The sequence below is a fragment of the Lathyrus oleraceus genome, chromosome 6 (genome assembly GCF_024323335.1).
Source record: "Lathyrus oleraceus cultivar Zhongwan6 chromosome 6, CAAS_Psat_ZW6_1.0, whole genome shotgun sequence".
Taxonomy (NCBI): Eukaryota; Viridiplantae; Streptophyta; class Magnoliopsida; order Fabales; family Fabaceae; genus Lathyrus; species Lathyrus oleraceus.
The window spans coordinates 242,597,763-242,612,758 of record NC_066584.1 but is presented as its reverse complement, the minus strand read 5'-3'; the positions used below and the strand labels follow the sequence as shown (position 1 = coordinate 242,612,758).

Here is a 14,996-nt window from a genome sequence, read left to right as displayed (position 1 = left end):
CGACGCAAAACACCAGTCATCTTCTCAGGCGACCTTGGCCGGACTGGTCCACTCATCAGCATCACAAAAATGAAAAAGAAGGACATGATTTTAAAGTAAAAATGGCGCTGATCACGAATCTGACCTCAATTCATCCTAACTCCAAGTATATTGAGAGATACATGGAGTTGAAATTTGAGGTACATGAACTGAGTTGCTTCGATTTGACCTCAAAGAAACTCAATCTTCTTTCCTACATTGGTAGGACTTTAGACAACCAAGGATCCAAGAGAATTGATGAGAATTGAGAGAGAATCGAAGAGAAGAAAAAATCTGGAAAATGCCTTCAATGTTGTACAGAACTCGATTGCTCTTGCTTTAATTCTTGCTTGATCTCACTCAGGAAGCTTGCAGAAGTGGTTTAGAATTGAACAAAAGCTTTGGATCCCTGGAGTTTTGAATCTCAAAACAGTGAGATTCAAACTCAATTTTCAAAGAAAATTATCAGGTTTCTCCTTTCAAATGTGAGGGTTTGAGGTAATGGAGCAAAGCTAGCGTGCAAGGGTCCCTAATTCTGATGCTGGAGGCCTCTATTTATAGCTGTAGCTTGTGATATTTGCACCTTCAAATTCAATTTCCAAATTTGGCAATGAATGATGCACGCTTGCATGGGCGTGTACAGGCCCATGAAGTCACTCAATTTGGTCCATGGTCAAGTGTAAATGAGTCTGAAAGTGAATTGGAATGTAAGGCAAATGGGTAGAGATGTTTGAAGTTTGATCTTTCCCAAATGATGATGCCATGTTTAAGCCAAGTGCATGCCACACAAACCTTGTCCAAAATGGATGAAATTGGACTCTTTGGAAAGGTTAGATAAAGAGGAACAACTCTTATGTTAAACACTTTTCAACTTGAAGCTTGTATCATGATGAATTTTGAGGTGGAAGTTTGGAAGTTTTAACATATCAAATTTTTTTCTAAGTGTCAAGCCATATGTTCACTTATTCCACCTTGGATAACGATTTATGTGAGCTTCAAATGAGAAAAGTGTCTTTATCAAAGTTGTAGCTCTTTAAATATCCTTAAAAATGGTTACCAATTTGACCTCATTTGGATTTGAGATGAATGCGTTATGCATTTTTGAAGTTGAGGAAATGCACTTGTTCAATGGTATTGGTCCAAAATGACCTATAATGTATCCTCATATCACATGCTCATAAAAGTTGAATTATCTCTTCCTCCAAACATCAAAGTTGAAGTAGACATCTTGAATTTGGTTATGCAACTTAGAAATCTTTCATCTCATAAAAATTGAGCAAGTTATGGCCTTGGGAAGTTGACCTCCAAATTAGGGTTTAGACAAAATGACCTATAATCGTTCACCATAAAAAATGACTTTCCAAGAAAAAGTGGCTCTATACCTCAACATGAAAGTTGTTTGGAATGTCATTTAGAGTAAGTTTTATCTTGTGATCATTTTCATATGATAAAAATTGTAGGAGATAGGGTCTAGGGGACCCCAGTCTTGATCAGATGAATTCTGTTGGTCAACCACCATCAACCAACTTGCTAGCTTGTAATTCTCTTGACTTTTGGGACTCGTGGGAGATCATATATGTATAATATTATGTAACTTTGAGTATCCATTGAAATATTTGATCAATTGTTGAAGAAGCTTGTTGAAGAAGTTACTCAAGATACCCAGATGAACTAGGGTTTCCAAGGCAAACCAATTCCAAACTCTTGAAGGATTATTGATCACAATACTATGTAAAGATCATAGGGAATCATATATGATGCCTAGAGCCATTGTGGATCATTTTTTGGTCGAGCTCTTAGCAATGAGGGTCTTAAACCCTAGATGTGAAATTGATGAATCAAAGGTGATCATGTGCCCTACCTACAAAGGAGTTAGACAAATGCAAAGACATATTTTTGGTATTTTGGTTAGTAAATGATAAAATACAAAGTATGATACAATCACATAGTGCTTGGTGATCTCTCCCAAGACAAACCCAATGGGTGAGGGGTAAGAAGGATGCCAAGGTATGATCCCACTGCCAATGCATATGATGAGATAGCATGAGGGATCTTAGGGTCAAAATTGGGGTCTTACAACAACAACATCTGGAAATGGGCAATCCTCCCAGTTAAAGAAGGCTTCACAAAAATGTACTTGATTGGATCCATTTTGGATATCAATCAAGTGGTATGATTCAACATATACTGACGCAGATGCTTAGCAGCCCAAGCCAATGTGCAACAAGTCTTTTCCAGCATAGAATACCGAGTCTCACAGTTGGTGAATTTCTTACTGAGGTAGTAAATAACATATGCTTTCTTCCGAGCTTCGTCTTGCTGACCTAGAACACAATCCATACTTTCTTCAAGCATAGTCAAATACATGATCAACGGTCTTCCTTCAACGAGCAGAGACAAAATCGGAGGCTCAAGCAGATATTCTTTGATACTATCAAAAGCTTTCTGGCAATCCTCGGTCCAATCACAAGACTGATCTTTCCGAAGAAGCTTGAATATAGGCGCACATGTGGCAGTCATATGCAATATAAATCTTGATATATAGTTCAAGCGGCCGAGAAAACCTCTGACTTGCTTCTCAGTTTTAGGCGCATGCATCTCTTGTGTTACTTTGACCTTGGCAGGATCAACTTCAATACCCTTCTCGCTTACAATAAAGCCCAACAACTTACCAAAACGATCACCAAATGTACACTTATTGGGATTCAAGCGGAGTTTGTATTTCCTCAAATGCTGGATTAGCTTCAACAAATGCTCAACATGCTCTTCTTCATCACTTGATTTAGTGATCATATCATCGATATAGACTTCAATCTTCTTATGCATCATATCATGAAAAAGAGTGGTCATAGCTCTTTGGTATGTTGCACCAACATTCTTTAAACCAAAAGGCATCACTCTATAGTAGAATGTTCCCCAGGGTGTAATGAATATGGTCTTCTCCATATCTTCGGGTGCCATCTTGATTTGATTATAACCGGAAAATCTGTCCATAAATGAAAAGACTTTGAATTTAGCTGTATTTTCTACCAACATATCAATGTGTGGCAGAGGGAAATCATCTTTTGGACTAGCCTTGTTCAAATCTCTATAATCTACGCACATACAAACTTTTCCATCCTTCTTAGGAACATGCACAATATTGGCCACCCATTACGGATACTCGACAGTAACAAGGAAACCAGCATCAATCTGCTTTTGCACTTCTTCTTTGATCTTCACTGCCATATCAGGATGAGTTCTTCTCAACTTCTACTTGACTGTCGGGCATTCTGGCTTCAACGGAAATCTATGCTCCACAATCTCAGAATCCAAACCAGGCATGTCTTGATAGGACCAAGCAAACACATCAGAATACTCCCGAAGAAGATCAATCCATCCCTTCTTAACTTTTGGACACATTTGAGACCCAATCTTGACTTCCTTCACAACATCTTCACAACCCAAGTTGACTAACTCAATCTGCTCTTCGAATGGCTGAATGGCTTTTTCCTCGTACTCAACTAGTGTGACATTTCCAAATCCAACAGGGTCTCCACTGAGCAGATGGATCTCAAGCCAACTTGTTAAGGACTACTCCACACAAGTCGAATATGACTATACCATCCTCATATCTTAATTGCACTCAAGTTCGGGTTAGAACTTATCTCACCACTCAGAGATCACCAAGCACAACAAGCAGATTATATCACACAAACAAATATACATACATCAAATATATACAGTTATATACACACAAAAAAGTAGGCTAAACCCACTGGAGACTACTCCCCAGCAGAGTCACCACTTAATTTCTGTAGCGGTAAATTCATGATCATCAAGCTATGGATAAGCAAGACATCAAATAACAAGAGTCGTCACCACGCTTTTATTGTTTCAAAGGGAAAAGGGAAAAGTACGAACAAAACCCAAAAATAAGAAGTTTTCAAATCAAAACTAATAAAATTCCATAGATTACAGGTAAGGGGGTTGGTTACACAGAGGGAAGGTGTTAGCACCCAAAGTGTCCTAGGTACTCCTAGGGACCCCTTTCTTGTGTGCATATGTATTTTGTACAAAATGATGTTTACAAATAAATAGAATGGGGGGATGAGAAAAGAATTTATTAATTATATTTTTGTGTTTCACAAGATCTTCGTGAAATTCTGGTATCAGATATGAGATGTCGAAGGTAATGTCACGACACTTATATCTGAGTAAAACAAACAGGATAAAGATAAAGAATAGTAATGCAAGAGACACAAGCAATTGTTAACCCAGTTCGGTGCAACTCACCTACGTCTGGGGGCTACCAAGCCAGGAAGGAAATCCACTAAATAAAATAAGTTCAAAGACTCTCAGTACACTTCGACAAGTTACAGTCTTTCTCACCTAATCTCTACCAATGTGATTTCTACCTAAGCACTCTTAGATATGAGAACCCACTCACTCCCCCTCAATCACACCTTTGATTTTAAACAACAATTACTTATGAAAAGAAGACACTCTTCAATAACACACACTTGATTTTACTTAGAAGTTTCAATCAAGTAGACACACACTTGATCTTGCTTAACAACTTTGATAAAGTAGACACACACTCATGCTTACAAGCTTAGAGTGACAAATTACAACTCACAAATCAGACCAATTCAATCATCTATGGATGAATTGAATGGCTTACAAGTCTCACGACCAAACAAGACACAAATCCTTGCTCTCTCTCAATATTTCTCTCTGTATTGGTTGTGTATCAAATCAGGTTTTCCATGTCCTATTTATAGAAGCATTCAGTTGGGCTTGGACATCTTGAAAACCCTAAAACTATTTTCCAATTAAATCTTCTCATGACAACAAGTTAGATCTCTTTGGGAAATAAGTAAATCAGGTTGTAATTAATGATTGAATGCGCCTACAAATCAGATCTTCAATCATACATAGATTGCCATTAAATGCGCAATCACATAACACATAACATTCACCCTGAATGTTCTGTGTACAAAATGTCATGACATCGGGTCTGACATCCTGGAATAATCCTGCATAATTCCATTTATAATTTCCAGCAGGTACATAATATCAGATGTCATGACATCGTGTATGACATTCTGAAACAATCCTGCATAATTATGTTTTTAAACTCCAGCAGGTACATAGATATCTTATGTTAAGACATCACATGCAACATCTTGTGAACACTCTTTGTTTTACCAAAATTGCTGCCAACACTTAGAACCAACACTTCAGACTTGTGCCTACGTACCAACATAAAAATGAGGGATCAAAACCTCGTAGTTCGTGATACAAATTTCAAAGTGGATGCATTGCTTTTAACAAAATTAGGTTTAAAAGGCACAAAGGCCTAGAAAATGGTTTGAATGAGTTAGTTCTTTTTTACTTTTTGAAAAATTTAAGTCAAGTATAGTTAAGTTTATTTACAAGTTCAATTTAAGAAAAGAAGTTTGAAAATGCAATGGCATAAGGCCAAAGTTTCTAATTTTCAAAAGTGGTCAAAGTTTAGAAATCAACAAACACAAGCAAAGAAGATTTTTGAAAGGAGGGAGAGATTTTTAAATTAAAGAAGTGGGGAAGAGATGAATAGACCAATCCTAAGCACAAAATTAAGAGTTAAGAGTTGAAAAGATCTAACCAATGGGCTGCAATCCAATAGACAAGAATGTCATATAGAAACCCAAATTCCATTGGATATTAGAATCAAGCAACAAACAATGCACACAATATCAACTTGAAGAGCAAGGCATCAAATAAAGATAGCCACATCCAAGCTTAGCCATTCTATGATCTTCTTCAAATTTGCCCATGTAGTATATGAATTCCACAATGCTACAAGTCACGGGTTCAAAATAACAGCTTCACAATGATCATGTTGCAGATGAACTCAAATGGATCTTTAATGATGTATCAGATTACAAGCACTTGGTTTCATGAAAGTTGACATTGGCCAAGTCCTTTGCATAGGGAGTGTTGCCTAAATTCTAAGTTCAATTGTCTCAGATCAAACCAACAGTCCAGACAACATGTTTTTTTAGGGTTTTTGTTCTTATTATGTACATTAATGGTCAAAGACCACACAAACAACACAATATACAAAAGCAAAATATATCACAAAATATGGTCCAAATGGACAAAGTAAAAATGACATTAACATAAACAATTAGAATGGTATGAATATTGGCAAATCAATAGGGCTTAAAAATAAAGTGCATTAAAGTAAATAACTTGAAAGTAAATGTTAGTTGTTAATGAGTTAGAGGTTAGTATTGCTTTTGCTTTTTCTTTTAATTCATTCTTTGGAGAACACTCAACCCACTTATCACAAGCATGGATCCTTGAACCAAGACATCTTCCAAAGGAAGGAAAAAAGGTCAAGTTTCCACACAATACCATGAAAGAGGGGAGACTTACAATCTCAGTAACTAGAATGTTATGCCTTTTGTGTCAAAAATTTAGCGTTATGTTAAGCAATCGTAATTGGACTTATGTAGAAGTCACAACTATTTGAGGCCGCTCAATTGAATTTTGGTGCTAATGCGTGTTAGAGACATAGTATAATGGACTATGCTCATGAAATATACCACACACAAAAAGAATACACAAAAGAGGTGGCATAATCTCATCCATACTTATGTTGATTTTCAATCAACTAGCCTTAGGACATTGAGATACCATAGGACCATGACATGAATGGATAAGAAGGGGAATAAGATGAAGAGGGAGGGGAAATTGATAAAACTCAAATTGGACAAAGGAGGACTTTTACAAAATTAAGATCATTCATTCATTTTGGGAGATGGAATGTACATTCCATCAATCCCCTAAATCCAATGATCTTAACCTAGCAAAGTCAAATCAATCTTGACCAAGGCCCAACAACACGAGTCAAACTCATACAAACAATCAAAATGGCTCAACATAATTATTTGACATTTATTCGATTTAAAAATACTTAAAATAATGCATTAAATTAAATATGGTTTGTCAAATTCCTAAAATCTCATCAAAATACCAAAGAAATGGCCATGAGATTTATCATAGGTTAAACAAGGTCAAAGGACCTTAGAGAAAAAAATTCAGAATTTTTAGAAACTTAAAAGTATTTTTAAACAATTAAAAATATTCACAAAATCAATTAAATCATAAAAAATATTAATAATGATCCAAAAAATAATTTTAATTCAAAATATGAAAGAGGATTTTATTTAAATTTTTTGGTGAAACTCTCATATTTTTTGGATCAATATTAAAATTAATATGAATTAATGAAAATCAAAGGAATAAAATGAAAATCAGAAAATACAAAAAAACGTGGACCACTTGATCTCCCTCACTAATTGAGGTGGCAGATCAAGTGGTCATCAACGTGCTTTCCACCATGGAGTTAAGTCAATGCGCCACATGAATGGTAATCAAAACCAACGCGAAAAGAAGAAAATTTCTGGAAAATACCTTCAATGATGTGCAGAACTTGATCTTGCTTGCTTCAATCCTTGCTTGATCACACTCAGGGAGCTTGCATAAGTGGTTTGGAAATGGAACAAAGCTTTGGATCCTGGAGTTTTTGAATCTCCAAACAGTCAGATTCAAACTCAATTTTCAAATGAAAATTCTCAGGTTTTCCTTTGAATTGTGAGGGTTTGAAGAGAGGGGGCAAAACTGGCGCACGAAAGTCCTTTCAAATGAGCTCAGGAGGCTTGTATTTATAGCAATTGGGAATATTACTTGCACACTTGAATTTGCTTCTGTAACACCCCTTTTTCTACCCCAAAATACTTAACATATAATCAGAGTAAATAAGCACGTATATAACAAAAGGGCGTCACATCGACGTTTTCAAAAGCTAAAAGCTTTCAAAAACCAAACCTCATTCATCATCAATATACAATACACCTGGTCATTTCAAATAACACATTTCACTTATCATGAATATTCAAGAATATGCGTTCGCAGCGGAAAATAATGAATACTCATGCATTTCATCAAATGATCCATGTCCCATACCATGATCATCTCTCAATAATCTCTTCAAGATAAAATAAAACCATATCCAAATAAGACATGTATTCAATACTACTAATCTACCCAGTGTTACATGACCAGAGCATTGACTCACTACTTAGTCTCTAAAACAAAGCACCGAAGCTCTCCAACTAACCTCGAGTGCTACCATTCACTTACTTCAGCAATACTACTCCTGAGTATCTGCACGATACCCATGTAAAGGTAACATTCAAACAGAAAGGGTGAAAATTCCAATCACTATGAAGTATAATAGAGCACAATGATTAAATCAACAATTAAAGGAATTCATCACACTTCATATAACTATGTAAATAATATTAACCAACATTTATTTCACATGTTTCAATCATCCATCAAAACTCAAGGAGTATAATATTCAAATCCAATACTATATTCTCAAATACACACATAACTATAATTATCACATAATCACATATTTTGTCAAGTTATGTACTCAAACATCACCAAATTCAATTACCATATCTCATACACACATCAAAATTACAACAATGCATACACTCAATTATCACATAACTCTAATGTGACTCAATGCAAGACATGTGACTCTATGCATGTGGTACCAATGTGAACCCAACGTTTCACCGCTTTCCGATTCAATATCTAGAATCCAAGCCACCACGTCTATTTCCAATTAAGGATCCACGTCTGCTACGCCTATTTCCAATTAAGGATCAACGTCTATTTACCACGCATGTTTCCATTTAAGGATCAACGTCTGCTACGCCTATTTCCAATTAAGGATCAACGTCTATTTACCACGCCTGTTTCCAATTAAGGATCAATGTCTGCTACGCCTATTTCCAATTAAGGATCAACGTCTATTTACCAGGCCTGTTTCCAATTAAGGATCAACGTCTGCTACGCCTATTTCCAATTAAGGATCAACGTCTATTTACCATGTGAACCCACAGTTTCACCGCTTCCACCATGAAGTCGACCATGCATGCCATGAATGAATGTACAAATACCAATACATATGCAATTAAGATCATCTCTACCATCTTAACATTCCACATATCACCATAATTCAACTCTATGAATTATCCACCAATGGTACATATACACATTCATAACAATATATCATTCACAATCCACCAATGGTACATATACACATTCATAACAATATATCATTCACAATCCACCAATGGTACATATACACATTCATAACAATATATCATTCACAATCCACCAATGGCACATAAACACATTCATAACAATATATCATTCACAATCCACCAATGACACATAAACACATTCATAACAATATATCATTCTCAATCCACCAGTGGTACATATACACATTCATAACAATGTATCATTCACAATCCACCAATGGTACATACACACATTCATAACAATATATCATTCACAATCCACCAATGGTACATATACACATTCATAACAATATATCATTCACAATTCACCAATGGTACATATACACATTCATAACAAATACACCATTCACATAATATTTATTAGAGTCACCTTTCTAATGCTTTAAACCCCAACCCAAAATGATTCACGAGTTGAAAATTATGAATAAAACCGTGCACGAAGGCGTTACTAAAAAGTTGTTGTTTTCTAAATTTTCCAACATAATTTTCATCTTCTTCAACCCCAAAAACATCCATGAAATAATCTCCAAAATTATTTTATTCCTGAAACAAAGTTATAGCCTTCTGTTTCAGCTATCCAACGCTTCAAACGACACTCAATTTAGACTTACGGATCAAAAGTTATGACCAAAACGATTTCGACAATAAAACATAAAAAAAAAAAGCCGCGAGTGTGACGGACAGCATGCAGAATTTTCTGCATTTTTCATCGTTGGAGGACCTTCGGACCTCCGATTTCAATTCCGTACAACTCCAAACGTTCAGAAAATTATAACTCACACAATAATCTAAATATATAACGTTAATTTACAGTTTTAACACGATCAATCACCACAATCAAGCATACTCATCAAAACCTAATAATTCCAAACAACCATACAAAATTAGGAATTTTAACCTAAACATACATCTACCCATTGACCCAATTATACTAACCCATAATAATAAGGATTTCCCCCTTACCTCTTTAATTTTCTAGAAATCCTAGCTCTTCTCTTTACTTTTCCTCTCCTCTTTCTCTATTGCCTTCAATGATCAAATGAATCCTAATTCTCACTCTCCTCACCTCTTACTATTTATATTAGTATTCTATTTGGGCTTAAGTCATTATGCTTCTAATTTAATTAATAGGCCCAATAAGACCTAATATTTAAATATCTCTATTTAATTCAAATAAATTAAACTAACACCATATATCCACCAAGTTAATTAATTCTATTATTCATGATATCTCCTATCAACTAAATAATTAATTAACACACCAAATTAATTAATATAATCGATTATTATACTACCGAACAACCAATTAATTAATTAACACTCCACATAAATAAAATAAAATCTAGTAATAATAGTATAATAAATAAATACTAAAAATTGGGTTGTTACAACTTCCAAATTTGGCAAGGTCATGCACAAGCTTGCATGGCCGTGTACAGGCCCATGAAGCAATCCATTTTGGTCTAAATGCATCTGAAATGAAGCTTGAATGGCAAGACAATGCTATGTGATGTTTTGAACATTTGATCTTTCCACTTGATGCAGACCTGTTAAGACCATGCGAAGCCCTAGCAAACCTTGTCCAAAATGGATGAAATAAGACTCTTTGGAAAGCTAAGATCAAGGGGAACAACTCTTATGTTGAAGACTTTTCTATTTGGAACTTGGATCAAGGTGAATTTTGAGGTGGAAGTTTGGAAATTTCAATATGTTGAAAATGTTTCTAAGTGTCAAGCCATATACCTCAATGTTCCACCTCACTAAACTTTTCATGTGAGCTCTAAATGAGAAAAGTGTATTAATAAAAGTTGTAGATATTTCAAATAACTTCAAAATGATCACCAATTTCATGTCATTTGGATTTAGAATGATAGAGTTACGCATTTTTGAAGTTGAGGAAAATCACTTGTTCAATGGTATATGTCAAAAATGACCTATAATGTATCCTCATATCACATGCTCATAAAAGTTGAATTATATTTCACTCCAAACATCAAAGTTTAAGTAGACATCTTGAATTTGATTGTGCAACTTGGAAATATTTGATCTCATAAAAATTGAGCAAGTTATGGCCTTGGGAAGTGACTTTCAAATTAGGGTTTAGACAAAATGACCTATAATATTTCAACATGTAAAATGACTTTCCAAGAAAAATTAGCTCTATACTTCAACATTAAAGTTGTTTTTAATGTCATTTATAGTAACTTAGATCTTGGAATCATTTTCATATGGTGAAAATTGTAGGAGATAGGGTCTAGGGAGACCCAGTTTTGATCAGATGAATTCATCTGACCAACCACCATCAACCAACTTGCTAACTTGCAATTCTATTGACTTTTTAGGCTCATGGTAGATCATATATGCATAATATGATGAATTTTGGAGTGTCCCTTGAGAAATTTGATCAATTGGTGAGGAAGCTTGTTGAAGAAGTTACTCAAGATACCTAGACAAACTAGGGTTTCTAAGGCAAATCAACTCCAAAATCTTGAAGAACACTTGATCAAAATAACATGTAGAGATCATTGGGACTCATATATGATGCTTAGAGACTTTTTGGATCAATCCTTGGTTGTGCTATTTGTATCCATGAGGGTCTTAAACCCTAAATATGAACTTGATAGATCAAATGGGGATCATGCCCTTCCTACAAATGAGTTAGGCAAATGCAAAAACATATATTTGGTATTTTGGTTAGTAAAAATGATAATATACAAGTATGATACAATCACATAGTGTTTGGTGATCTCTCCCAAACAAACCCAAACAAAAAGGGGTAAGGAGGATGCCAAGGTTTGATCTCAATGCTAATGCATATGATGAGATTGCATGAGGGATCTTAGGGGTTAAAATTGGGGTCTTACAGATAGCATATTTTATGTGTTTTTTATTGTTGATTTTTTCATCTTTGTTCAAAAATGGTTAAAACATCCCAAGCTCCCTCGCTAGTAATTGATCGAATCAGGAAAGGGGTGATTTGAATCATGAGCCATGTGATTTGAATCATGTGTAAATATTGATTAAAATCAAATGTCAATGCCCTGATAGAGAATTTATTGAAAAAGTGAATGATTCAAATCATGTACAAATTTTGATTCAAATCAAATCAAATAGAATTGGCCACCATGAAAATGATTAGGATCACGTGCAAATATTGATTTAAATCAAATGATTAGGTTTACTTATGTCCAATATGATTAGAATAAAAAATTTAGTGTAAACTACAATGATTCATAACAACCATGTAAAATCTCCATTTTTCAATTTTTTAAAGGCACTTTGAGATTTTACTTTGAATCAAACTTAAATCAAGAACACAAAATGATTTCATTTCACTAATACATGTAATTAATCAAAGAAAATCATGATCAAGATAAAATCTAACCAAAGTTTTATGCATGTTAAAAAAAATCTTATCAAACTTGATTCTGGGAGGTGGCAATCATGAAGTAGGGACATCAAAGATCCATCCCTGAGTGAAATCAAAGATGAAAGCAATAAGACAAGCAACAAAACAATCAGATATAAATGCCCTCCCTGAGTGAAATAGGGACATGTAACTACAATATTTTCCTCTTAAAATACAAGGTTGCAAGGATCCTATTAGTAGTGTATTTTGGTAGATTTGAGCATATGTCGGTATGAATTTAAAAACTCTCATATGATATTTAGCCAATAAATCCAATGATCCATCTTTTGAAATTATAAATCATGTTTGTTTATTGGGTTAAGGTAGTGTGGTTGAATGCCAACAATATCATGTCTCAAACGAGTTCTATCACCAAAACCAATTTTCTTCGAAATTAAATTTTACTTAAGCAGGTTTATTTTTTTAAATAGTCTACTAATAAAAATCACATACATTAAATATAGAAAAGTGAAAATTGGGAGTTAGAACATCCATTCCAACTAGGGAAGTCAACGGGATAGTGTGCGAATGATGCTTCCCTACTCTCGGCCTCACCTCCCAATGTTTTTTCCATCTCTGTCTCCAATCCCTATCCTGGAAAAATATTCCCCCCATCTTCATCTCCACAGATCCCTAAGAAGAATTGGACATCCATGGAGATCGAATCTTATAAAAAATTCTATACTTTTCGATCAAAACACATCTTTCATTAGTGTATATTTTCAATCTTTAGTTTTTTAAAAATAAAAACACATACTTCATTAAAAAAATTGAAAAAACACTTGCACTTACGGAAACATAACCACTAATTTACTAATTGAATGAAAAACAGGTTAATAACTGAAGTATAGTGAAGTTGAAGAGTAATTACCATAAACACAATGAACAAAGAAGAGTGTCATCCTAAGGACTTTTCCCTCCATCCTCGTTCCCACGGGGGAAAAATCCCCAACTTTAAAGATTCGAACAAATGATTTCTATAGGAATCTCTATTAACAGATGCAAATTAGCATCCCTAATTTCAACGTATGAAATGCCCATATAAAATTTTAGGATCTAAGTTTTATTTTCGTGACAAATTGCATCCTACCAAAGAGACACAATATCTTGATTATGAAAACCATGACAACGATATCATACTGCAACTTTATACTGCATATATTTGTGTTTTTTCTATAACTAAATGATAGTTCGTGTTTAGAGTTTCAATAAACAATTTTAATTAAATTCCGATATTAGAATTGTAATTTTAACCAAAATCCAATATTTCAGTGTAAGCAAACTTTAAATTCTCGTAAATTGAAATTAGTACTATCAATTTGTATTTTAATGAATATACTAATGAGATAAAAATGTTAATTCAAATCAAAATTTAACGAAGATTAGTGATAGAAAAATTATAGCAAAAGAAGTTTATTATGAGTTTTATTCAGATCCACAAATTTTATTCATAATCATGATAAATACTTTCAAATAACATTTGATCAATCGAGTGAAGCGATCTTAGCATCAATCTCCTTAATTTTCTCATCTATCATCTTGGTTAAATCAATTGAATCGCCAATAGTGAGGTTGGCTAACAGATTTTCATTTTGAATGCTTTTGATCATAAGAAGATCCAACTCTTTCTTCCGATTGTCTTGTTTCTGCTTTTCCAATTTGTCTCTAGCTTCAACAATTTCCTGTTGGACGAGACTCTCTTGGTTCACATTCTTTGTTTCATCGACCAAAGATGAATTCTGAAACCCCTCAACATCTTGATTGCCTACCTGTGAGTTATGAGAGACCTAATTTTGAAAATTAAAAAGGCTGGAAATTATAACAATGGTTCAAATATCATAAAGAGTTGTAATTTTTTTTTACCTTATTTGAGTCACCCTTCTTTGTTTTTCCAGGGGAGCAATTTGCATTCTTCTTATTCATGGTCGCAACAGAGCTTCAAAAAAATTAACAAGAAATCAAATGTTGTGTGTTATTTTCCTTGTACCGTTCTGCTTTTATAGAGTTATACCTCAGACTTTATTAAGTCTTTGTTTGGATACTAGATATTATTTTCAATTTAAAAAAAGAAAGAAATTTAGGAGTATATTATTTTTATATTTCATTTTTTTTTAATTTTGTGTATTATATTGAGAACTAATTGAAAGTCTTTTATCAAAAATCATCGCGCTCTAATGCACGACCATCATTACATAACTTAATGTTACTAACAAGTATTCTAAGGCTTTGGTGGGAGTTTAGAGAAAAAGGGATTAACAGTTTTGAAAAAAAGGGAAAAATTGAGTGGAAAAATAGAAGGATTTACGTGAGACGGTTTTTGGGGATTTATTTTTATTAAAAAATCAAAATCCTTATAATTTGAAAAACTAAAAAATTATTTTGGAGGAGGGATTTTAAGAGCTTAGACAAATTGT

The 14,996-nt window shown here is 34.1% G+C and overlaps 1 protein-coding gene across 2 annotated transcripts; it reads right to left on the bottom strand.

Moving 5' to 3' along the window:
- Positions 1-13,968: 13,968 nt before the first annotated feature.
- LOC127094664 (uncharacterized) lies at positions 13,969-14,560 on the bottom strand. 2 transcript variants are annotated; one of them, XM_051033470.1, is made up of 2 exons: positions 14,446-14,560; positions 13,969-14,369 (listed from the first exon to the last, which is right to left on the bottom strand). In XM_051033470.1, the coding sequence occupies exons 1-2, from the start codon at positions 14,503-14,505 to the stop codon at positions 14,067-14,069; spliced, it is 363 nt and encodes a 120-aa protein (XP_050889427.1). In that variant the 5' UTR covers positions 14,506-14,560; the 3' UTR covers positions 13,969-14,066. The 2 variants fall into 2 exon arrangements, with proteins under 2 accessions (XP_050889427.1, XP_050889428.1); XM_051033471.1 differs by having other exon boundaries at positions 13,969-14,351.
- Positions 14,561-14,996: the final 436 nt, after the last annotated feature.